This window comes from Schistocerca piceifrons, chromosome 8 (assembly GCF_021461385.2).
Source record: "Schistocerca piceifrons isolate TAMUIC-IGC-003096 chromosome 8, iqSchPice1.1, whole genome shotgun sequence".
NCBI classification, from domain to species: domain Eukaryota; kingdom Metazoa; phylum Arthropoda; class Insecta; order Orthoptera; family Acrididae; genus Schistocerca; species Schistocerca piceifrons.
This window is the reverse complement of record NC_060145.1, coordinates 291,073,645-291,101,152: the sequence shown is the minus strand read 5'-3', so window position 1 is coordinate 291,101,152 and position 27,508 is coordinate 291,073,645. Positions and strand designations below refer to the sequence as shown.

The window sequence follows — 27,508 nt, the reverse complement described above, 5'->3', positions numbered from 1 at the left end:
TTAAATGGCAGGGATCGATTAGTGAGAGGAAACTTGTTAAAAATTTTGAGGACAATCACTTTATGGGGGTTTCCTGTTATTGCTACCCTGTGCCTTGAGATGTCAATATTTGTCTTGTTTCTAGTGTCATGTTTATGAAGTTCTTCTCTGATAACACATTCCTTAATGTTGTTCTTGACAAAGAGTGTAGGCTCACAGATGTAAGACTTGCCACTGTTAGTAGCCTAAGCCTGGTAAAGAAAGGGTGGCATTGCTCTTTAGGAGAAGCCTTGTATATTAAATGGATATTTTTTTCTTGGACTTCAAAATGTTGCTGGTACAAGGAGAATGTCCCCATTTGAGTAGGCTATATGATGTATGTGACTGAAAGAGCATGAAATGTGTCATAAAGATATAATTATTGCTGACCATATCTTTCTCAGTTCCCACATGAGGTAGGAAACTCATGAAATCTTTTTACAGACTTGGTTAAGATGTTCTTCCCAACTGAGTTTAGCATCAATATGTATCTCTAAGAGTTTGGCACATTTATTGTCTGCATTCTCAGACAGTCCTAACATAAGCTTTTGTGTTTTGTCTGGATTACAAATAAGTTTATTGGCTGCAAACCAATTTAATGCAGAGTCAAGAGTTTTTTCAGTAATCTTATCAAGAGTTGAGATGCCACGGTGCGAAGTAAGTAAAGTTGTATCATCAGCTTAGCAGATAATCAACTGTGATACACAATGGGGCAGGTCACTGATAGTCACAATGAAAAAATTTCTACTAAGGGTGAGTGTCTATTTTTCATTGAGACAAACTTTCTTCTGTTGTTCATGTAAGAAGAAATTAATGCTAATGTAATTTTTGTATACCATAATATTATAATTTTGTTAGCAATATGTTAAAAGTAATACATTCAGATGCTTTACTTATATGACATAATACAAGTGAAACTGTTTTATTATTATCAAAAATGGTTAAAGTCTGATCAAAACAATTTCCAGAAGAGCTGCAGTGTTATTTTTACATGGGCAAAATCTGTACTGACTATTGCTCAATTGAATGTATACAAGTGGTCCAAATATCAGCACAAAATAAATTAGTCAGTCACTCTGGGAGAGTTGTTCATCATCCTTTTTGAATATGGGGATAACTTTTGAGATTTTGAGTGAATCCGTAAAAACTCCATACTCTAAACATTTAAAAAAATAAAACTCAGTGGCTTGTTTATCAAGTGAAGCATTTGTTTAACAGGATAATTATACATCCAGTCTGCCCCTGATAGCTGAGTGGTCAGTGCAACAGAATATCAATCCTAAGGGCCAGGGTTCAAATTCTGGCTGGGCTGAAGATTTTCTCAGCTCAGAGACTGGGTGTTGTGTTGTCCTAATCATCATCATTTCATCCCCATCGACGCACAAGTCACCGAAGTGGCATCAAATCGAAAGACTTGCACCCGACGAACCGTCTACCCAATGGGAGGCCCTAGTCACATGACATTTACAATTATTTATTATACATACAGTAGCAATACATACTTTTGGAATTAGACAATTTGGAAATATTTTTGTAGACATCATCGGGTATGATTTTATCCCAATGAAACAAAGGCCTTTCAGAAAATTTGGGACCAAGCAGATCCCTTGCAGATGTGTCTGTGAACTTAATTTTGTCTCCAAGATCTCTGAGTGATATTCAGAGTATTCATTCCATTCTCTTGGATTAAGCAAAGTTTGGGCTGAAAGAATTATCTTGTCCGATAACTTCCCATGCTGCCTTACACTTATTTGAAGCACCTTCTATGCAGTGGTGGCTGCTGAGCCATTCCATTGGTGGTACCAAAGAAAACTTAGTTTGGTAGCATTGAACGTATTACGAAATTTTGTCGATTATTCATATATTTCACAAGATATTATATCAAACAAAACGTATAGGGAAACAGAAATAAACACTTATTACAATAGCACCCTCCTTATGCAGAGTAGGAAATTGATATATTCCTATAGAACATGATAGCAAGTGTTTGTATAAGAGACAAAGAGATAGATAGATAGACAGAGAGAGAGAGAGAGAGAGAGTTGGGAGCTGCTTTAGCTATATTTTTTGCATGTCTGCAAGAGATATAAAACATAAGACTAACTCCAAAAAGCTCTCTTGCACACACAAATGCACACATATCAACAGCACAGTTCTCCACCCCTCACAGGGTATGTTCAGTCATTTTAACGTGGCAGTCATAAGCAGGGGGTGTTTTGATGTATAGTTGTTTAAGACACTGGTGGAGATTGGGCCTGAACTACCACATAATGACACCACCAACCTCAGCCAACAACTGCACTCTAGTTGTTACCAAATGATTTATGTGCTCTGCTATGCTTTGACGTGTGCTTGCTGGTTGTTTCCTTTTCTTGTTTTGAAATGAATGCAGAGACCAATCTTGCTCTGTCACAGGCTCTCATAACACCAGATGGAGTCAGCAATCCATATGTCCCTTATTACATTGGTTCTGGCTTCCCTGGAGCACAGAACATGGATGTAGGCTGCCAGCCCTGTGAGAGCGAGGTGGGGCTTGTCCCCCCCCCCCCCTCCCCCCCTCCTCTCTTCTCCCCTGGACAGCCACAACTCCTTGTTTGTTTTATGTTCGTGGCCGACTATCAGAAAAGTGACTGCTACAACATGAGTGCCAGTACAAGAAATAATAGAGCATGTATAGTTATTCGAACTTGTAATATGGATTTCGAGAAGCAAATTTAATCAAATTACCAAAATTTAAAACTAAAAGCATTGTCCTCACCAAAAGCAGCAAGTCCACAACTTTGGGAAGACAGCTTCAAAGTAATTAGTAGGAATGATACTGTAAATTGCATCTTCTTGTTGGCAATAAACCTGTCATCTCAGACTGAAATGTTTAATTTTACACAAGAATGACATTTCACAGGATAGCATCCCTAAGCACCCATTCTTCTTTTATAGTGTTTCATAGGAATGTTATTATTATCTTGAGCATCGAAAAGCACTGCTCAGCTTCTGATGTTGAGATAGGCGTCATGATTAGCAGTTTCAAAACTTTAACAGTCTCATCGCTGAATGTGTCAAGAAATTCATCCTCTAGAATCAGAAAAAGAAATGCAACTGTTCTCAACTAAGGCTAGCATAGAAGACTTGCAGCTCACCCTTCAACTTCCTTTTTTCCAGAAATGTGTGTGTTTAATTTCAAGGTATTTGTCGGGGAAATCTGTGATGTATTTGTCAAACTGATTTAAATTGAATAAGTTGGGTGCAATGAGGTGTCCAGTGAACTGAGAAAGTAATTTTATTTCAGAAAGGATGGCATCACACACTTCCAAAGCATCTCATTTTTTATGCCCATCAAGAATCCGTGGCTACTTGGCAGGCATTGTTTCATAATTTTCGAAAGGAATCTTGTTAAGGATGGAGTCAATGTCATTTCTGATGTTTTGCATTATTGCTTCAATGTTCTGGTTGTCTTGCATTGCTGTGGTTGGTTCAGTTACCTTCTTCTGAAGCTGATTAAAAAGTAAGTCTGCATGAAGCATTATCTTATAGAAAAATGATAGCCAGAAAATGACTTCATTATCTTGCAGTCTTTGTTTGTATGAACTAGCTTTTTCAATAACTGGAGATAGTTTTATGCTCTCACTTGTTTCAGTGACTTCAATAGCAGTAATACAACTTTTCCCCACTTTAAAAAACATCTTTTACTGAAACTTCCTGGCAGATTAAAACTGTGTGCTAGACTGAGGTCTCGAGTTCGAGTCTCGAGTTCAAGTCTCAGTCCGGCACACAGTTTTAATCTGGCAGGAAGTTTCATATCAGCACACACTCCACTGCAGAGTGAAAGTTTCTTTCTGGAAACATCTATCTCGTCACACAAATGAGGCAAGCTTTTTTGTATAATGCTATGCAATACTTTTGATCTCTGTGATGAGTTAGAAAAGAAAGAAGAATTACCTGTAAGGTGTGCAAAACAGATACAGGCTTTGTGATTAACAGAGGCTGCCATAGACAGAAGGTTGAACTGATGTGCATAACAATGGATGTAGTTTGCCTTTGGATATTTGCCTTTAATTTGAACCATGTTCGACTTGCCACTCATAACATTTGCACCATCATAACTCTGAGCTATTAGTTATGCTCCATCACTGCCAATTAATTGTTCAGTTTCTTTCAGAATACTCTCAGTTATACAATGAGCATGCTGACTTTCTGGATTAACAAAGTTCCAAAATCTTTCAACAGGTTTTCCCTCAACAACATAACATGAAACAATAACCAACTGAAATTTGCAAGACACATCTGTGCTTCCATTCATGACTATTGCAAACATAATCAGCACGTTTTATTTCTTTACGAACTTCATCACAGTACACTTCCAACGTGCATTGCAGTAATTCATTCTAAACAGTCTTTGAAATGCCTTTGAACACTGATAATTGAATAAGATGAACTTGAAGATGTTTATCCAGTTCAGTGCTGAACTGAATTGGCTCATAAAAAACCACCTTATTTTGAGAGGCCTTTTCAGTAGTTGCAGGGGCAACAGTCTGGATGATTGACTGATCTGGCCTTGTAACACTAACCAAAACGGCCTTGCTGTGCTGGTACTGCGAACAACTGAAAGCAAGGGGAAACTACGGCCGTAATTTTTCCCGAGGGCATGCAGCTTTACTGTATGGTTAAATGATGATGGCATCCTCTTGGGTAAAATATTTCGGAGGTAAAATAGTCCCCCATTCGGATCTCCGGACGGGGACTACTCAAGAGGACGTCGTTATCAGGAGAAAGAAAACTGGCGTTCTACGGATCAGAGCGTGGAATGTCAGATCCCTTAATCAGGCAAGTAGGTTAGAAAATTTAAAAAGGGAAATGGATAGGTTAAAGTTAGATATAGTGGGAATTAGTGAAGTTCGGTGGCGGCAGAAACAAGACTTTTGGTCAGGTGAATACAGGAGTATAAATACAAAATCAAATAGGGGTAATGCAGGAGTAGGTTTAATAATGAATAAAAAAATACATGTGCCGGTAAGCTACTACAAACAGCATAGTGAATGCATTATTGTGGCCAAGATAGACACGAAGCCCACGCCTACTACAATAGTACAAGTTTATATGCCAACTAGCTCTGCAGATGATGAAGAAATTGAAGAAATGTATGATGAAATAAAAGAAATTATTCAGATAGTGAAGGGAGACGAAAATTTAATAGTCATGGGTGACTGGAATTCGGTAGTAGGAAAAGGGAGAGAAGAAAACATAATAGGTGAATATGGATTGGGGCTAAGAAACGAAAGAGGAAGCCGCCTGATAGAATTCTGCACAGAGCAAAACTTAATCATGACTAACACTTGGTTCAAAAATCATAAAAGAAGATTGTATACATGGAAGAAGCCTGGAGATACTGACAGGTTTCAGATAGATTACATAATGGTAAGACAGAGATTTAGGAACTAGGTTTTAAATTGTAAGACATTTCCAGGGGCAGATGTGGAGTCTGATCACAATCTATTGGTTATGAACTGTAGATTAAAACTGAAGAAATTGCAAAAAGGTGGGAATTTAAAGAGATGGGACCTAGATAAACTGAAAGAACCGGAGGGTGTACAGAGTTTCAGGGAGAGCATAAGGGAACAATTGACAGGAATGGGGGAAATAAATACAGTAGAAGAAGAATGGGTAGCTTTGAGAGATGAAGTAGTGAAGGCAGCAGAGGATCAAGTAGGTAAAAAGACGAGGGCTAGTAGAAATCCTTGGGTAGCAGACGAAATACTGAATTTAATTGACAAAAGGAGAAAATATAAAAATGCAGTAAATGAAGCAGGCAAAAAGGAATACAAACGTCTCAAAAACGAGATTGACAGGAAGTGCAAAATGGCTAAGCATGGATGGCTAGAGGACAAATGTAAGGATGTAGAGACTTATTTCACTAGGGGTAAGATAGATACTGCCTACAGGAAAATTAAAGAGACCTTTGGAGAAAAGAGAACCACTTGTATGAATATCAAGAGCTCAGATAGAAACCCAGTTCTAAGCAAAGAAGGGAAAGCAGAAAGGTGGAGGGAGTATATAGAGGGCCTATACAAGGGCAACGTACTTGAGGACAATATTATGGAAATGGAAGAGTATGTAGATGAAGATGAAATGGCAGACAGACACGATACTGCGTGAAGAGTTTGACAGAACACTGTAAGACCTAAGTCGAAACAAGGCCCCGGAAGTAGACAACATTCCATTAGAACTAATGACGGCCTTGGGAGAGCCAGTCCTGACAAAACTCTACCATCTGGTGAGCAAGATATGTGGGACAGGCAAAATACCCTCAGACTTCAAGAAGAATATAATGATTCCAATCCAAAAGAAAGCAGGCTTTGACAGATGTGAAAATTACCGAACTATCAGTTTAATAAGTCCTGGCTGCAAAATACTAACGTGAATTCTTTACAGACGAATGGAAAAACTGGTAGAAGCCGACCTCGGGGAAGATCAGTTTGGATTCCGTAGAAATGTTGGAACACGTGAGGCAATACTGACCTTATGACTTATCTTAGAAGCTACATTAAGGAAAGGCAAACCTACGTTTCTAGCTTTTGTAGACTTAGAGAAAGCGTTTGACAGTGTTGACTGGAATTCTGAGGGTGGCAGGGGTAAAATACAGGGAGCAAAAGGCTGTTTACAATTTTTACAGAAACCAGATGGCAGTTACAAGAGGGACACGAAAGGGAAGCAGTAGTTGGGAACAGAGTGAGACAGGGTTGTAGCCTCTCCCTGATGTTATTCAATTTGTATATTGAGTAAGCAGTGAAGGAAACAAAAGAAAAATTTGGAGTAGGTATTAAAATCCATGGAGAAGAAATAAAAACTTTGAGGTTCACCGATGACATTGTAATTCTGTCAGAGACAGCAAAGGACTTGGAAGAGCGGTTGAATGGAATGGATAGTGTCTTGAAAGGAGGATATAAGATGAACACCAACAAAAGCAAAACAAGGATAATGGAATGTAGTCGAATTAAGTCGGGTGATGCTGAGGGAATTAGATTAGGAAATGAGACACTTAAAGTAGTAAAGGAGTTTTGCTATTTGGGGAGCAAAATAACTGATGATGGTCAAAGTAGAGAGGATATAAAATGTAGACTGGCAATGGCACGGAAAGCGTTTCTGAAGAAGAGAAATTTGTTAACATTGAGTATAGATTTAAGTGTCAGAAAGTCATTTCTGAAAGTATTTGTATGGAGTGTAGCCATGTATGGAAGTGAAACATGGACGACAAATAGTTGGGACAAGACGAGAATAGAAGCTTTAGAAATGTGGTGCTACAGAAGAATGCTGAAGATTAGATGGGTAGATCATATAACTAATGAGGAGATACTGAATAGGATTGGGGAGAAGAGAAGTTTGTGGCACTTGACTAGAAGAAGGGATCGGTTGGTAGGACATGTTCTGAAGCATCAAGGGATCACCAATTTAGTATCGGAGGGCAGCGTGGAGGGTAAAAATGGTAGAGGGAGACGAAGAGATGAATACACTAAACAGGTTCAGAAGGATGTAGGTTGCAGTAGGTACTGGGAGATGAAGAAGCTTGCACAGAATAGAGTATTCATGTGTCACTTTGACATTTAATGAATATTCATTTTAGACCTTATAAGCCCAATATCAGTTATTCCAGTCTTACACCAATTAAAATCCCTCCCCAAATAACACACAAGGAAAACAAAAAACAGCATTGCTTTCTTCACAACCACAAATTCATTTATATTCAAATTACATATAGCTATTTGTAAGAATATTTAATTGCATTGTTTCTGTATTTGATTTAATTAAGCTTTAATTAGTGTTTAGAAATGCATTAGCATTAACTTGCATACAGATTTTAAAATTGAATTAGAAGAAATCTGCACCCCGATGTATTTTAACATGATCGCTAGATGGCAGATTGTTCTTCTACAGGTACTGCACTTTACTGCTCTCTGGCAGAAAGAATGTGAAGCTCTGAGCCAGACTACATCCGGCTGTTCCTACATCATACAAAGCATGTAGAAGCCAATGGTTGAGCCTTTCACAGAGCCCTTATGAGGGTAGATGGTGCCAATCTGCAGTTGTCTCCAAGAGTGCCGCGGTGAAACGTGTGTCTTCAAATCAGAGAATACAAACTCCAAAACAATGTTTTATGTGCAGTTCACACAGATTTCTCTTCCTTTCTTTTTCTTATAAGTAGTGCCATGGCACAGCAGCACTACCTCAGAAGCCGCTCCTGCTTCTATGTACTTTTCACATGTTGCTTTTTTTAGCTTGTACAAGCTTAGTTTTGCAATATTTTCAATCCAAGATAAGCATTGTTATCAAAACCCCTCTGTTCAGTCCCTTGATTATCCTCATTTTTATTTATTTGATACAGTACGAGCACGTTTTTTCTAATTTCTGTCAATTTTTTTGTATACCAGGTAAATATTAAATTTTTATGTTTTTTTGAGGAGATAATTTTTATTAATGGGGAACGTGAAAATCATAATTCCCTATATTTTTTTTAAAGTCATGAAAATCATTTTCTTTTCCAGTTTTTCTTTTTTGATGCTCGTATACAGAGTCCCAGTTTGCATTTTTTAGCTTGTCAATAAATAACATAATGTGCTCCTCTCTCTGACCTGATGATGACTATACTGTAGCTGAAATTCAGCTATGTTTGATAAAATGCGGATTGATACATGACTGATTGCTGAGTTCATCACTGATGATAATCATTTCACAGCCACTGAGTACAATGATTCCTAAAGTAATTGAATTTGCTATTTGCTATTTTTCCAAGGAAAATAGGCTATAGCAATAAAAGTGTTTACATCTTCCATACAGGCAAGTAGATCCATCCAAAACTCATTAATTATATTGAAAATGTTATTGATTTCCTTCTAGAAATCATAGATCCTTTGCACAGTACTGTGTTTTACAATTTACATTCCGTAACAAGTGCAGAGTACATTTTTAAACTGTGGCAATGGAAGTACAAAAGTACAATAAGTGCTTATTTAGCATATCAAATTACTTGCTTAAGTAGTGTAGAAATGTTGTTAACTGTATGGAGTGTTATGGAGACTCAGAGTTTGAGGTCTACTTCCTCTGTGGACTAACACTTTAATAAATGCAATAAAGTGGGCATATTAGTAAAGGGCATGACTTTTTTAATACCGTGAGACATCCAGATTGTTTTCTTTTTAAGCCACATCAATTCTAGCAAACTGATAATAGTCTAATTAGTGAGATAAACTGTGGGTAAATTTGTGGGTGTTTTTTACTTTAAAATAATTTTAGTTAAAATGCATAATGAGTCATTTAAACCAATATATAAATTCAAAATCATGTAGAGACATATATACAGACTTATCCAAGTCATCATGAGAAAAAGTATTTTGTTCAGTGCAGCTTCATACAGTCAGTTATTGGGGCAACATATGCAGAGAAACAGATTTCTTATCATGAAATTATATGACAAGTTAGTTTCACTGTTACTGCCTCAGTTAAGAAGTGTTGTAGAAATTGATACATAAGTTTAAAGAAGCACCTGACTTATACACATTTTTTCATTCTGAAGCTTGTGTTTCAGGAACTTACCATTTTTGTATGCATTTGAATAGATACTCAACATTTCTGGTTGCTAACAAGAGGTTTTTCCTATCTTTTTTGTAATTACAACAGTTAATAATGCGAGATAAAAATACTCGTACTGGATACTTCCTTGTTCAAAGGTACGTAAACAGTCAAAATATTTGTGGAAAGGTCAGTATCAGGAAAAGATAAAAATTGTGTATTTTACTCAGTTAAGGTAATGTGCTGCAAACTGTTGTGCAAGTGTTCAGACCCAGTAATAGTTGAATAATTAATGACTTTCTAAAACATCAAAACTAATTTACTAAATCTGAGTTTTAAGCAGTATCATTACAATTTTGTAACAGAAAACATGATTATTCGTGTAAGTAAATAACTTACAATGTAATAAAACATATAATTATCGTAATGTAGCAAAATTAGTTGTAAGTGACATAAACAAAAATGTAATGTTTTTATTTGATTAATATTTATGTAGGTAACAGAGGCTGCAGGACTGTATATATGACTTAGGTTTTCTCAGAACTATCTATGACTGCCTCACGCATGAATAAAATAAATAAAGAAGTTTGAAGCAAATGATGTCACATTATTAGGAATAATCACTCTGGACCTATTAACCCTGCACCAAGATGTGTATCCCTTTGAAGTGCAATAATATTTATTAATTCGTTTGCGCGCGTGCGCGCGCGCGCGCGCACACACACACACACACACACACACACACACACACACACACACACACACACACACGTGCGCGCGCATGCACCCAGCACCTAAAAAAGACTGTGTGCTCTGAAGAAGGCCCCAAGATCAACAACTGAACTACCCTGATCTAATGTGCATGTCTATTGCTCGACACCACTACACATGTTAATCAGTTATTTTCATTGATTCCATTATTCATTACATTCTACTCAGTGTTTTATTATATTATACAAACACATACCTAGAAAGTCAGCAAGGATTTTAAGCAGGTCAGATGTTTCCTCGTGGCCAAGTGCAGCATGCACATCACTTGATTCTGTACAGAAGTTCCATAATGCCTGGCACACAAATGTTGCCAGCTGCCAGTCACTTTCACCATACTTTGAAAGTATAGCTATCAATCTGCAATAGAAGTGTACCACAGTCGTGACTACATTTGACGTGCAACCCCATTCTAGTACACATATCAACTCCCCTTCCCACACACACAGAGTTACATTGTTCCTATAGTACGTAATAACAGAGAAGCATAAATTTAAGAACTGCTTTGTCTTTAGCTACTGTGGTGATTTAAAGTAACAACTTATTGTGACTATTGACATCAATAAGCAGATTTTCCGGCCTCATTCATCTGTACTAATAATGTTTCAAATTCCAATGTGGCCTGCTCTCAGGGGATCAATTATGACCTGTACTATTTTCCAAATCTTACATAATCTCTCCTGCCTATCTAGATAAACTACCATTGCTGGAAGAAAGAACACTGTGGAGAATTGATGTGGATCTGGACCTGAGTCTCAATTATACAGTTTTAATATTGTAACTTTGGAAAAAAAACCAGATGTGTACAAGTGTTCTTATGTATAATGGGTCATCAAAAAGTTTCCATTCAAAGGCCATACAGTCCAGAATCAGTATTCTAATCAGGCAAAACTGATGTGAGTACCGGGGCAATCATCTCAACAATGCACCAGGTAGAAGAAACCCATTTTGTAAAACACCCTGTCTTGCTGTCTGAAGTCTGTAACTGCCTGCTGCTCATCCTCATTCAACTGGAATCATCAACCCTTTAAGGTCTTTTTTTAAGAGGGCGAAGGTGTGATAATCACATGGGGAGAGATCAGGAATGTAATGATGTGTGGGAGGGTAAGATAACAAGTAATTAACAACTGGATAAAATCATACTTAAGCAGAAGAAAGCAAGTTTCAACATATTAACTCAATGTTATTTAAAGCATGAAGCCATTAAATATGGAGAGCCACAATAGCTTGGAGTTGAAACCTCTCATATTTCTATTACATGTGAATGACCTAGACATATTCTGTGAGAACATCATTAGTTTGCTCATGGCAGTAGTGTGCCACTTATTGGGAAGAAATGGAAATGCTTCAGAAGACTCCAGAAGAGACGCTGAACAATGTTGAAAACTATTAGTTACCAAATTCTGTCAAAAGCTCATGAAAACCTAATGAAAACGTTTCTAAACCCTACTCCCAACTATCCACCATGAAAGCCAGAAAGCACGTTAGTGGGCAGTGTGGACCAGTTTGACTACCACTGCTACAAAGTATGCAGCAGTAAAGCCATTATTCAAGAAAGGCTAAAATGAAAATTTGGCATCCACCAACCAGTAAGTCTTCTTCCAGCATGCTCAAAAGTATTTAAAAAAGTTGTTCCAGTCACGATCCAAAATTTGATAGCAAAATTTACTGTATTAACCTATTATGAGACGACATTTTTTCCCAAATTCATCATTAAAAAAAATACATGGTCATCTTATATTCGGAGATTAAACTATTGCTACTAAGGTCAACAATTTTCTGTACTTATTACAGTATACAGGGGTAGTCTTACATTTACAGACGAAGCTTCAGCTACTGAGTTCACCTGCAGATTTATTTTGAAGAACTCAGAGGGGCAGGACTTGGCAAACAATACTCATGCTCCAACAGGCTTGAGATTTTTCGATACACAGAAGTGCTTGATATAGCATCGATGTTGCTCAATCAATCATGCGACCCTGACATGCATGGTGCCAGTGCAAGAGACATGTGAGAAACTATGAACTAGCCACTACAACAGTCTATCAATGTGATTAAAATTTGGCAGTTTTGTGAAACCCAGGAGAAGATAGCATTAAATTCTATTATCTTACAAACTTTTGTTGAACAAGTTTGCAATAAATGTTGTCATACATGTGTGGATACTGTGTACAAACATTAATGCCACTTTTTAAGTAAAGGTAACATTCAAAACTGGAAATATTGTCCTTCAAAAAAATTAGCTGATTTGGAACCCAGACCAATGTTTTATTCGGTTGTGAGAGTCTGTACTGATTTACTAAGGATTGTAAATGGGAAATTTGGTCCCTGCTCATGCATTAAAATACTGGATAAAAGTGTTACCAGCTTTTAATCAGCTTTAGAATGTGATGGCAACATTCAGTTGAAACAACAAGGAAAATTAATCCAGAGTGGAATGTCTAACAAAGAAAATAAATCATATTAAACTGATTGTAACTTTTATCATGAGAATAAATTACAGAGGCAAGACTAGTTGTGGGGATAGTACCAATGGATGTAACTAGATTATGGAATGAGCAACAGTTCAATAATGGGACTGAATTGTAATTGCAATCTTTTATTTATGTAATAGTTTGTGTTGTTACACGTGACCTCCACACTAAAAGATACTGCAATCTGTTTTTCACAGTTGCTCAAACTCATCACTACAGAAGAGATGAAAGAGGAACAGTGGCACCAGCTTGGCTGAGAGCTAGGATGATCGCAGGGAGGAGAACAGTGAGCAAGTAGCAAATTTTATCATCAAAATATCCACGGGTGTGCTGCCGGTATATAGTGTCCAACGGGCACAATATTTCAGCGATCATACATGTCGCCATCACCTGATGATGGCAACATGTATGATCACCAAAATATTGTGCCCATTGGACACTATAGACCAGCAGCACACCCGTGGATATTTTGATTATCAAATACGCCGGGAGAAACTCAAGAATCACAAATTTTATCATGTTTCCAGCCATGTGAATCTATATCATGCACTTTGGATTTTTGTGAACATCTACCACAGGGCCAGCCATGGTGTGCCAAACTTCACCTGTTCAATGTGTGTGGGCCTTGTGTGGGCCAAGGCCCAGCCTGTCACTCGAAATTGCAATAATCAACAGATGGGATTCATCGTTCCATTCATAAGAAAGCACTTTGTGCTAAGTTTGCAGTCCTGGAGAATGTAAAGAAATTGGTGGTCCAAATAGTAAATTTTCTGAAGTCATGCAGATTATTCCCAGGTGTTCACAAATCAAAATTAGAACTTCAAAAATAGTTTGCAGACTTTGTATTTTAAGTGGACTTGACTGCAACATTTCCCACAGTAAGACATTGCAAGGAAACTTCTTTTTGATTTGGTGGGGATACTTTTAAAAAGAAAATCCCATTGTAGAAGGGACATATCCTGGTGAACACAGTCCCTGGCCTTAAAGAAAATGCAAGGTTTGAAGAATTCATTGTGGCCTTGAAAGAATTACAGGGATAGTTTTACCAAGAGTTTGCGGATGCTATCAATCTTAAATCTGCTACTGAGCTTTTTTCGAGACCATTTCCAGTTTCAATTGAAAGCACCCCTATGCATGTTCAGATGCAACTGATTGACCTGTAAGCTAACTACAGTTTTAATGGCAAATCTTTTTATATTAAAACTGTCCAGGGTGTCTACACTGCTTTCCTCAGATAGTTTTCAGGTCTCCACGATGAGATTGAAAAAGTGCTAGGTATATCTGTACGAAAGAACCTTTTTTATTTTATTATGAAAGTAAATAAATCATGATTACATGGCAACATGAATGCAAAACTCTATGAAATTATCTGCATCTGTCAGTACACCAATAGTCTGTGGAAGATAAAAATTAAGTTATGCCTTCAGTGCACCAAAAATAATTAAATAATACTGAAAATGTTTTTTGTTTGTGACCTGTGTTGTTGAGAAATGCAAAATATAAAAAGCAAGTAGCATGCAATGCGATTGCACTGCCATTCAAGTGAAACACATTCACAGTTTTCCCCTGTGCCCCCTCCTCACACTCAGACAGTGTGGTGTAGCTCAGGGAATTTGAAGCGAGGCTGAGTACTTGGGAATGGTACCCAGCCATAGTCTGTGAGCTGAAGTCTTGGCCACTCCTGGTCTACCATATTTAAACTGCAGTCTGCTTGAATCCACTTGTAGGCAGAATTCAACTGACTTTACAATTGAACAAATACTAAAAAAAAGTGTTCATTTCTGCAGGAGATGATAAAAGTTAAATAGGGGCCAGTGTCATACCTACATGTTTCTTGCTGCAGTGTTGTTGACTTACCATGACATATGATGGGAATGAAAGGGGATGTGTCAACTAGTTCTGCACAGCCAATGACAGAACAGAGGGCTAGCAATACGTCTGGAAGCAAGAGACATTGTAACATTGTCACATCAGCACAGAAGCGAAAACTGATATGTATTCAGAGGACACAGCTGTGCTCTCAGTTTCCATCATAACAATCACCTCAGAAACAGCAACATATTCTGAAGAAATAGCCAAATATTTGTGACAATGAAGATAAAAATTTCACAGCTGTGCTATGATGATGATGATGATGATTAAAAATAGTGATGCCACAGACTACAGGGTCAGTAAGGAAAAAACGTAGAAAATAAGACTGTCCAAAATTAATATAAACCATTTCTTTTTTTTTATTTTATTTCTCCCAGTATTATCAAAATGTAAACAATCAACAAATGGCAGATACTTTATGTCAATAAAATATTGGCAGATACTTTATGCCAATAAAACAGTCTGTAATTTTGATTAGTGAAAATATGTTAAAAATAATTTTTTCTCAAGGAGCATCTTCAAAAACAGAGGTTCATCTGATATTGAGGGGCATATTATACTCAGATGAATACAGTAATATCACCACATTAAACCAGTTCGGCTTCCAGAAAGGCAAGATTACAATATGTGCCCTCAACAAATTTGTTGGGTCCCGAGTTCGAGTCTCGGTCGGGCACACAGTTTTAATCTGCCAGAAAGTTTCATATCAGCGCACACTCCGCTGCAGAGTGAAAATCTCATTCTGGAAATCCCAAAAAGTCACAAAACTTTTCTGTGACCTTACAAAGGCTTCTGACTGTGTAAACCACTGTTTACTGTTACATAAATTAGAAAGGTACTGAAAAAAACGGTAGTGGCTTGAAATGATTCTAACCATATTTAACAGATAGAAAGCAAAAGATGTTGTAATGTCAAGGACAGGAAACTGTTTCACAGATTGGAAAATTATTTCGCAGGGAGTCCCACAAGTTTTTATTTTCGGCCCAATCCTGTTTCATGTTCTGTAAACACTTTACCTCTAAATTTAACACTCCACTCAGTTTTATTTGCAGACAAATGAGAAGACAGAACAAATTCCCCAAAGTGTAATTGACATCCTAAATAGTTAAAAATCGGGGTTGTCAACCTTTCTTACCTACTGCCCACTTTATGTCTGTTAGTAGAAACAATTTCTAACCACCCACTGGTTCCACAATAATGGTGATTTATGAAGTAGGGAAGTAACTTTACATTATCAAATTTATAATGCAGAGTTACAGCAAGCTAAAGCATATAATGATAGTTACTAACAAAATACTTTATGCCAGAATTCTCTGACAAAGTAGTGGAAATATTTCTAAAAGCCCCAGTGCCTACCGCCCACCATGTTAGCTGAATGCCTTGTAGTGAGCAGTCAGGACCATGTTGTCTAACGCTGGCTTAGAACACTGGTTTGATGGAAATGGATTACCGTATTTACTCAAATCTAATCTGCACTTTTTTTCTGGTTTTTGTAATCCAAGAAGCCGCCTGCAGCTTAGAATCAAGTGCAAAGTTAGCGGAAGTTCTGAAAAATGTTGGTAGGTGCCGCCACAACTAACTTCTGCCGTTGAATATACGCACCGCTACACAGGCGCCAAAGCCTCTGCATCAGTTAAGAAATTAAAAGAAAAGGTAGAAGAATGTAAACATTATGCCATGTATTTTTTCGTGTTTGCTGCTATCTCATTTAAATCCTGTCTGCCTAATAAACTACAAAACTAGAGTGAGACGACAGCAAATGTGGAAGAATATACATATCTTGTCATGTTTATATTCGTATTATTCTTATGCTCAATAGTGATATAGTCAGAAATGAAGCACAGCAACTGACTAGATTTTTAAATCTAAGATGACTCTAATTTCTGTGCAGAATGTAATGTACTAAAGAGGCGTCTGCAAAGATTTTCAAATGGAGAAAAATTTTTGCTAAACTCTCATTCAGAACATCATCTGTCATACACAGTCTATTATTTGGTTCTTGTTGATCATTATCAAAGAAAGCAGCAGTGTAAGTAACAACAAATAGCAGTCTCTTGCCATTGTTTCGCTAATGAGACAATTCCTCTCCTTTTTAATTGTAAGCAGCGGTAGTGTGCACAAAAGCAAGCCATGCCGCGAGCAGTGACAGGTTGTAAACACTCATTATCAGAATGCAACAAACAATGCATGACACAGTACAATAATGCATTTTCAGCTTAGAGTGACGCAAACACCTATAACAAAGAGAATGGCACTTATCAGATCAAAGCAAAATAAGTAATCGCTTCAAACTAGACGAAGCACCTGAAAAAGGAAGGGTACCTGTAACAATACTGACACATAGCAATAGCTACTTGGTAAAGCTTAACTGTTAAGATTACGACTCGAACCAAACTACTGTAGCTGTATCTTCAGCCATTCGACCTAAATTGTGTCTCATGTTACAATGGACCAACTTTGTTTCGACTTGGAGGTGCGGTCTAAAACTTTTCTCTCCCCTTGAATTTCGAGTCTCAAATTTCAGGTGCGGCGTAGATTCAGGAAATTTTTTTTCCATTGATTTCGAGTCTCATTTTTCAGGTGCAGCTTAGATTCGAGTGCGGCTTAGATTCAAGTAAATATGGTAAAATTAAACATGAAAAAAGAAACTAACACAGTTTAAAACCAAAGAATCAAAATCACATAGCTCTCAAAAAAACCCACAAAAATCAGGAACTTTGGGAAGCAGATTCTGTGAAATTTCTGGAGATATTTCTTGAAAGAAATTTATCCTGGTGTTCTCATATACGCTACTTGGCAAACAAGCTAAACAATCTTGCATTCACAATGACAATATTGTCCCATACAAGGACATGAATGCTAGTAAAGTTGTTTACCACAGTTATTTTGAATCTATTGTAAGTTAAGGAATAATATTTTGGGGAATGCAAGTAGTGCAATAGGATATTATTACTTCCAAAAACTATTTTTAGAAATAGGTATAATATTAAGCCTAAAGGTTCATGCTGACCTGTCTTTAGAGATCTAAAATTCATAACTATTCCATATATTTACATTTGTGAACTATTTATCTATACAAATCCAAAATTATTAAAAAAAGAAAACTTTACCATAACTATGATTCAAGAAACAAAGGTAATCTCATGTGCCCATCTCATAGACTAAAGCAGTTCTAGGCGCTACAGTCTGGAGCCGGGCGACCGCTACGGTCGCAGGTTCGAATCCTGCCTCGGGCATGGATGTGTGTGATGTCCTTAGGTTAGTTAGGTTTAAGTAGTTCTAAGTTCTAGGGGACTGATGACCTCAGACATTAAGCCCCTTGGTGCTCAGAGCCATTTTTTTTCATAGACTTAAACTCTACTCCCAGACTTGTCAATAAAAGGCTATGAAAATTTATAATAAGTTAAATGTGGAAAACTTTCACAGTATGGAACTAAATTAAACAATGGAAAATCCATGTATGAATATCAACAATGTAGGAGAAAATAGATTGCAACTTACCATAAAGAACATGTTAACTTGCAGACAGACACAATTAAAATACAGTTACACAAAGCTCTCAGCCACAGCCCTCATCAGCAAAAGAGAAACAGAGAAACACAAACCATTCATACACACAAGAAAATACACCTCATGCACACATGACCACCAACTTCGGCAGCACAGGCCTGAGCTGCTAGAGATGGTGGCCATGTGTGCATCACATGTGCATGATTGTGCATATGAATGGTGTGCATGTCTCTGTTTCTCATTTGCTGAGGAAGGCTGTGGCCAAAAGCTTTGCATAAGTTTCTTTTAATTGTGCCTCTCTGTGACTTAATGTGTCTTCTTTATGGTAAGTAGCAATCTATCTTTTCCTACATTGTTGTCAGTATGGAACTGGGTTTACTGAAGATAAAAATACATGCTACCCTAGTGCAAAAATATTACTATTCACTCATGGAATTTTTAAATGATGATAAAGATTTCTTTGTAGAGTAATGAAATAAATCTGTAATGATTTTTTGTGAATTAAGGTTAATTTTAGTTTTTTTGGCACAGTGTGTATCTTAGTAACATTATTTACAGTGATAAGCCTCCAGTACTTTAAATCAGTGATTTATGTCTGCATGTAATGAGAGAATAAAATACTAATTCTGATTCACCCAGAAATTAAATCAATAAATGACTTGACAAAGTTCAAGTTAGCTATTACAGCTATATGACTCATCACTGACTCTATAGCCTGCACAAGTTGCTTCAGAAAGTACACTATTAATTCTTTGTCTGTGGCTTAGTGGCATACTTTATAAATATTACTGGCCACTAAGCACCTTAATGATATACCATGTGAATGATTCTGTAATACAAGTATCAGTCTACTTGCACAGTATGTGCTCTTTCTGCTTTAACAGTATATCTCTTTCCACTTGTACAATGTACAGTATACTCTGTACATTGTAACTTAATACACATTTAATGTAAAAATAGTGTAATTAATGTAAATTTAAATCATGTAATATATTTTGTTATACACTGACTTACCCTACATCAGAATTTACCATATATGTACTAAATGATTATCTGAGCCACAAAAGATATTATCTTTTCTAACATACAATATTCAATAACTTTAAGAGCTCCTGCTTTTGGAACTTTTTAATGTGAAAACCATGATGATATATCGTTAAGTAAAAGGCCAAAATAATTACAGAATCTTTAATACTTAGAACAGTCTCCAGGTTGTTTTCTTTACTTTGATCAGGTGAATGAAAACATTTTTCCAAGAACTAGTCAACATTAAAATTGATGTATCTGTGAAAACAAAATGTGATTTACACAACCACAATCTATAACAAAAATGATTTCCATGTAAATCTTGCCTACTTTTTTACAGTTCAAAGAGAGTTGGTATTCTGGTGCAAAGGTCACTAACAAGTTCCATCAGATATAAAGCAAGAAATAAGAAATCTCTTTACGTCCAAAGGAAAATTAACTCATAATTGAAAAAATTGTGCCAATCCACTGTCTTCTTTTTGTTCTAGTTCTTCCTCAGCATTTGTCTTCCAATGTAGTGGGGATTGCCCTTTTGGCTCCCTGTTTCCACTTGCGCCATCTTGCGCTTGGACAGAATGGAGATCTGCTTTGTTGAGGGCTATATGGAGCGCAGCTAGCCAGTATGACCTAGGTCTCCCAGCAAGTCATTCATCATGAAATTTCAACAAAACCCATGCTTTGCCACTGTCTCTTAATTTGCTCAAAGTTTCTGTCCATACCACCATAGACAGCTTTCCCTCATTTTCTTAAAGGTAGGTGCCACATTAAACTGCCTGTGAAATTGTATTACTGGTCACCTAATTTTAAAGTGACAGACTAGATGTCAGCAGAACCATTTTGCCTTTCATTACAGCAAGTTGTTGGTCTGCTTCTTTAGCTGTTGGCCAACATCCTGCACTGTACGATGCAACTGGGCAGACTGAAGATGGGTGTGTAATTTTTTTTAAAATTGTATCAGTCATTTTGCACAATTTAAGTTATGCACTGCTAAATTGGTGTGTGATTTTGGAAATGAGTGGGCTGTTGGCAACAGTGTTTGGGCTAAGACACATGAAGATATTTGTCTGTGGCAGATCTATACCATCAATCTTGATGGAGTACATATTATTTGTATGTGTTGAGATATATTCAGTCTTCTTTATATTGAGGCATAGTCTGGACTATTCAAGGTTATTTTTGTACACTTGAACTTGTACACCCTTATGGTAGAAATAAACATCAGTTTAACAATTAATTGTTAATGCAGTTTGTAACATCTGCTTTCAGTAGTGTGTATCTTGGCTCACTCCATATCTCTGAAGGTTCTACTTCATGTTGGGATCTATGTAACAAAATGTGTGAATGAATGAATGTTGGTAAGCTTCTATCATTTTACGTATCATATTTATATTAATAATGGGGTTTCAAAAAGTTAATTGTGATCAACAATGATTAAGTTACCAATAATACATTGAAAATGTTAATGTTAACTCTTGAAAGTGTACAATCAGCAGACATTGGTGCTTGGTGGGAGTATAACTGACCTGCGAATACCACCAAGTTGCCTCAGAGCGAGGCGTTTGTCCCAATCTGACATCATGTTGATAAGAACACCAACAGTTGCACAAAGAAGCTCCCGGTCATCTGAATCCAGGTTATGCAGGAAGCACAACAGTCCTGAGAATAATAAGGCGTTATTAAGAGTAATATTTTCTAGCTTTACTGAAATAAAATTAAATCTGCAGTTTTTTTTGTAATCTAGTTGTGATAAACGTACACCAACAGCAGATGTTGGAAACAGGTATGCATTGCCATTGTGTTACAGAACATTTAGCCAGATCTTTCATACATATTAGTATTCTCAATCCTAAAGTAACTGTATGTTACCTTTTCAAGACTAAATTGCTGAATCAATTTTGATTAAATTTGGTATGGAGATGAGGAAGAGCAAAGGCTATTTTAGAAGTATGCAGTACAAGATTTTTCTTGATTTGAAGAATGTAATGTGAATTAGGTAAATATATTTATTCTTTGAAAAAGGTATTTACTGTTTGACTTTTTAACTCCTATTTGTGAAAACACTTTTACTGATAGATATATTCCATATAATATGATTCAACATAATGGATACAACACTTATACAATTCTCAATGTGTTTAATCCTTACTTCCACACTAAACTATACTAGTATTATAAATGTGAAAGTACTTCTGTCTATTATGTTTGTTTTCACAACTAAATCCATCAGCTGACTTCAGTGAAACTGCTATGTAGTTGGGGCATCTGAGGAGAGAGGGGGAGATGACACTCACATCACAAACTATGCGTATCTGAAATGGCAGACACATGAGGGCAGCTGATGCTATTGCACATACAGTAGCTTACTTGATTGCTATCACTCATCATAACAAAAACTACTCCCCCCCCCCCCCCCCCCCCCATGAACCATGGACCTTGCCGTTGGTGGGGAGACTTTGCGTATCTCAGCGATACAGATAGCCGTACCGTATGTGCAGCCACAACGGAGGGGTATCTGTTGAGAGGCCAGACAAACGTGTGGTTCCTGAAGAGGGGCAGCAGCCTTTTCAGTAGTTGCAGGGGGAACAGTCTGGATGATCGACTGATCTGGCCTTGTAACACTAACCAAAACCAAAACGGCCTTGCTGTTTTGGTACTGCGAACGGCTGAAAGCAAGGGGAAACTACAGCCATAATTTTTTCTGAGGGCATGCACCTTTACTGTATGATTAAATGATGACGGCATCCTCTTGGGTAAAATAGTCCCCCATTCGGATCTCTGGGCAGGGACTATTCAAGAGGACATCGTTATCAGAAGAAAGAAAACTGGCATTCTACGGATCGGAGCTTGGAATGTCTGATCCCTTAATTGGGCAGGTAGGTTAGAAAATTTAAAAAGGGAAATGGATAGGTTAAAGTTAGATATATTTGGGAATTAGTGAAGTTCAGTGGTAGGAGGAACAAGACTTTTGGTCAGGTGAATACAGGGTTATAAATACAAAATCAAATAGGGGTAATGCAGGAGTAGGTTTAATAATGAATAAAAAAATATGAGTGCCGGTAAGCTACTACAAACAGCATAGTGAACGCATTATGCGGCCAAGATAGACACGAAGCCCACGCCTATTACAGTAGTACAAGTTTATATGCCAACTAGCTCTGCAGATGATGAAGAAGTTGATTAAATGTATGATGAGATAAAAGAAATTATTCAGGTAGTGAAGGGAGATGAAAATTTAATAGTCATGGGTGACTGGAATTCAGTAGTAGGAAAAGGAAGAGAATGAAACATAATAGGTGAATATGGATTGGGCTAAGAAATGAAAGAGGAAGCTGCCTGGTAGGATTTTGCCCAGAGCTTAACTTAATCATAGCTAACACTTGGTTCAAGAATCATAAAAGAAGGTTGTATACATGGAAGAAGCATGGAGATACTGACAGGTTTCAGATACATTATATAATCGTAAGACAGAGATTAAGGACCAGGTTTTAAATTGTAAGACATTTCCAAGGGCAGATGTGGACTCTGACCACAATCTATTGGTTATGAGTGTAGATTAAAACTGAAGAAACTGCAAAAGGGTGGGAATTTAAGGAGATGGGGCATGGATTAACTGACTAAACCAGAAGTTGTACAGAGTTTCAGGGGGAGCATGAGGGAACAACTGACATGATTGGGGGAAAGAAATACAGTAGAAGAAGAATGGGTAGCTTTGAGGGATGAAATAGTGAAGGCAGCAGAGGATAAAGTAGGTAAAGAGACAAGGGCTACTAGAAATCTTTGGGCAACAGAAGTAATATTGAACTTAATTGAAGAAAGGAGAAAATATAAAAATGCAGTAAATGAAGCAAGCAAAACGGAATACAAACGTCTCAAAAATGAGATCGACAGGAAGTGCAAAATGGCTAAGCACGGATGGCTAGAGGACAATTGTAAGGATGTAGAGGCTTATCTCACCTGGGGTAAGATAGATACTGCCTATAGGAAAATTAGAGAGACCTTTGGAGAAAAGAGAACCACTTGTATGAATATCAAGAGCTCAGATGGAAACCCAGTTCTAAGCAAAGAAGGGAAAGCAGAAAGGTGGAAGGAGAATACAGAGGGTCTATACAAGGGCAATGTACTTGAGGACAATATTATGGAAATGGAAGAGGATGTAGATGAAGATGAAAGGGGAGATATGATACTGCGTGAAGAGTTCGACAGAGCACTGAAAGACCTGAGTCGAAACAAGACCCTGGGAGTAGACAACATGCCATTAGAACTACTTACAGCCTTGGGAGAGCTAGTCCTGACAAAACTCTACCATCTGGTGAGCAAGATATGTGAGACAGGCAAAATACCCTCAGACTTCAAGAAGAATATAATGATTCCAATCTAAAAGAAAGCAGGCTTTGACAGATGTGAAAATTACTGAACTATCAGTTTAATAAGTCACAGCTGCAAAATACTAACGCAAATTCTTTACAGACGAATGGAAAGCTAGTAGAAGCCGACCTCGGGGAAGATCAGTTTGGATTCCATAGAAATATTGGAACACATGAGGCAATACTGACCTTATGACTTATCTTAGAAGCTACATTAAGGAAAGGAAAATCTACGTTTCTAGCTTTTGTAGACTTAGAGAAAGCTTTTGACAATGTTGACTGGAATTCTGAAGGTGGCAGGGGTAAAATACAGGGAGCAAAAGGCTGTTTACAATTTTTACAGAAACCAGATGGCAGTTACAAGAGTCGAGGGACACGAAAGGGAAGCAGTAGTTGGGAACGGAGTGAGACAGGGTTGTAGCCTCTCCCCGATGTTATTCAATCTGTATATTGAGTAAGCAGTGAAGGAAACAAAAGAAAAATTTGGAGTAGGTATTAATATCCATGGAGAAGAAATAAAAACTTTGAGGTTCACCGATGACATTGTAATTCTGTCAGAGACAACAAAGGACTTGGAAGAGCAGTTGAATGGAATGGACAGTGTCTTGAAAGGAGGATATAAGATGAACATCAACAGAAGCAAAACAAGGATAATGGAATGTAGTTGAATTAAGTCAGGTGATGCTGAGGGAATTAGATTAGGAAATGAGACACTTAAAGTAGTAAAGGAGTTTTGCTATTTGGGGAGCAAAATAACTGATGATGGTCGAAGTAGAGAGGATATAAAATGTAGACTGGCAATGGTAAGGAAATCGTTTCTGAAGAAGAGAAATTTGTTAACATCGAGTATAGATTTAAGTGTCAGGAAGTCGTTTCTGAAAGTATTTGTATGGAGTGTAGCCATGTATGGAAGTGAAACATGGACGACAAATAGTTCGGACAAGACGAGAATAGAAGCTTTAGAAATGTGGTACTACAGAAGAATGCTGAAGATAAGGTGGGTAGATCACATAACTAATGAGGAGGTATGGAATAGGATTGGGGAGAAGAGAAGTTTGTGGCACTTGACTAGAAGAAGGGATCGGTTGGTAGGACATGTTCTGAGGCATCAAGGGATCACCAATTTAGTATTGGGGGACAGCATGGACAGTAAAAATTGTAGAGGGAGACCAAGAGATGAATACACTAAACAGATTCAGAAGGATGTAGGTTGCAGTAGGTACTGGGAGATGAAAAAGCTTGCACAGGATAGAGTAGCATGGAGAGCTGCATCAAACCAATCTCACGACTGAAGACCACAACAACGACAACAACAGCAAGAAAACTACTGATATGCAAGGGCAGCTGCAGGTAACAGCTAGTACAAATTACATTGATGAGCCAAAATATTATGATCACAGCTCAAAGGGAGACTGAATGCCGCATGTTGGCACTGAGCACATGTGACATGGTAAGAAAAATATCTACATGTAACAAACCATACATGAAAATTTCACATACTTTTTATTTAGTCTTTATTTGGTTATTTATTATTATTATTAAGTCATTTATATTAAACACACGTAAATCAATATGGAATGCTTTTGTGAATTGTGCCTTCATCCAAAGGATATTAATTCCAGAATATTTTTTTATTTATTTATATATTCTGATCTTCTGGAAATTTTCTTTATTATAATACACCTGTACGTAACTGATATGACTGATTATTGAAATATTTGAAAATGATAAACCAGAGTTGCGTGTGCCTTGTAAGTAATTTCTTTTTTCTCTCCTTTTTTTCCTGTTAAGATGTTAATGTTGAAACAGATGGAATAACTTCAACATAAACTCTTTAGTAAAAAGTCTCTTTTTGGCAGGAGCAGTTTGATGTTAGACCTTGTATCACTTGGAAATCTTTATGAAGTACTGTGATAATGTGATAGGAATAGATAAAATGAGGAAAATTCAAACTAGTGGCCTGTGATGTTTAATTTAGGAATTTGTATGAAATTAATTAGAACTCTGAAATCCTTTTTGCAAGCAGGAATCTTCAAGCCTACTGAGCCAATAAAAATATCTTGTAACCACAAAAGGGAACTGTATCTAACAACAAGAAAGAGTAATGACCCAGAAAGAGCCAAATATTATAAAAACTACTGTGCTACATTAAGAAAGGTTATTAAAAAATCCAGAAGCATGTGCATCATGTCTGAGATTAATACCTCTGATAACAAAATCAAAACAATTTGGAATATTATTACAAGGGAGACAGGACAACCAAGAGTACAGGATGATGGCATCACCATGAAAGCGAACGGAAACTTGATAAACAACAAGCCAGAAGTCGAAAACATTTTGAATAATAATTTTTTAAATGTTGTAGAGAAAATAGGATCTAAATGTTCATTAGAAGAAGCAAGGCAGTTAATGGAAGAGACCTTACCCACACCATTTGATACAATTGAAATTCCACCCACCTCTCCATCTGAAATTAGGAAGATAATAAACTCTCTCAAGAATAAAAGCTCACATGGGATTGATGGCATTTCCAGCAGGATAATAAAAGCTTGTTCCCAAGAAATAAGTGGGATTCTTAACCACATATGTAATAGCTCTCTGAAGCAGGGTATTTTCCCAGATAGACTGAAGTATGCCATTGTTGTACCACTGCATAAAGGGGATACGTCTGATGTCAACAACTACTGCCCAATCTCTCTTCTGACTGCCTTATCCAAAATTCTTGAAAAAGTGATGTATTGTAGAGTAGTTTCACACCTTTGTAAAAATAAAGTTTTAACAAAATGTCAGTTTGATTTCCAGAAGGGTTTTTCAATGGAAAATGCTATATATACTTTCACTAATGAAATATTAAATGCTCTGAGTACCCGGAAGTCACCCGTTGGGATTTTTTGTGATCTATCAAAGGCTTTTGATTGCGTAAATCATGGAATACTTCTAGATAATCTCAAGTACTGTGGTATGAATGGGACAGTGCTCACATGGTTTAAATCATACCTAACTGGAAGAGTGCAGAAAGTTGAAATAAATAGTTCACATAATATGCAAAAAACTGGTGATTTCTCAAACTGGGGAACAATCAAGAATGGGGTGCTACAAGGTTCGGTCTTGGTTCCCCTGCTGTTCTTAATGTATATTAATGACTTGACATTCTATACTCACGAAGATGCAAAGCTGGTACTTTTTGCCGATGATACAAGTATAGCTATCACACCCGACAGACAAGAATTAACTGGTGAAATTGTAAACGATGTCTCTCAGAAAATCACTAAGTGGTTCTCGGCAAATGGGCTCTCATTAAACTTTGACAAAACACAGTATATACAGTTCCACACAGCAAATGGAATGACCCTATTAATAAATATAGACTTCAATCAGAAATCGGTAGCTAAGGTAGAATATTCAAAATTTCTAGGTTTATGCATTGATGAGGGGTTGAACTGGAAAAAAATACACTGAGTATCTGCTGAAACATTTGAGTTCAGCTACTTATGCTATTAGGGTCATTGCAAATTTTGGCGATATACATCTGAGTAAATTAGCTTACCACGCCTATTTTAATTCTCTGCTTTCGTTTGCCGTCATAGTCTGGGGTAACTTATCATTAGGTAAAAGAGTGTTCATTGCACAAAAGCATGTAATCAGAATAATTGCTGGAGCTCATCCAAGATCATTCTGCAGACACTTATTTAAAGAGCTAGAAATCTTCACTGTAGCCTCAAAATATATATATTCACTTATGAAATTTGTTATTAACAATCCGAACAAATTCAAAAGTAATAGCAGTGTACATGGGTACAACACTAGGAGAAAGGATGATCTTCACTACTCAAGGTTAAATCTAACTTTGGCTCAGAAGGGGGTAAATTATGCTGCCACAAAAGGCTTTGGTCACTTACCTAATAGCATCAAAAGTCT

The 27,508-nt window shown here is 37.1% G+C and overlaps 1 protein-coding gene across 1 annotated transcript in view; it reads right to left on the bottom strand.

Annotated features, from left to right (window-relative positions):
- LOC124711611 (armadillo repeat-containing protein 2) overlaps positions 1 to 27,508 on the bottom strand; it is a 184,276-nt gene that overhangs the window by 21,814 nt on the left and 134,954 nt on the right. Inside the window, exons 15-16 of the mRNA XM_047241775.1 lie at positions 20,750 to 20,882; positions 10,544 to 10,704 (exon numbers count right to left, since the gene is read on the bottom strand). Coding sequence (XP_047097731.1) covers positions 10,544 to 10,704; positions 20,750 to 20,882 — 294 coding nt within the window. The remainder of the gene's footprint in view (positions 1 to 10,543; positions 10,705 to 20,749; positions 20,883 to 27,508) is intronic.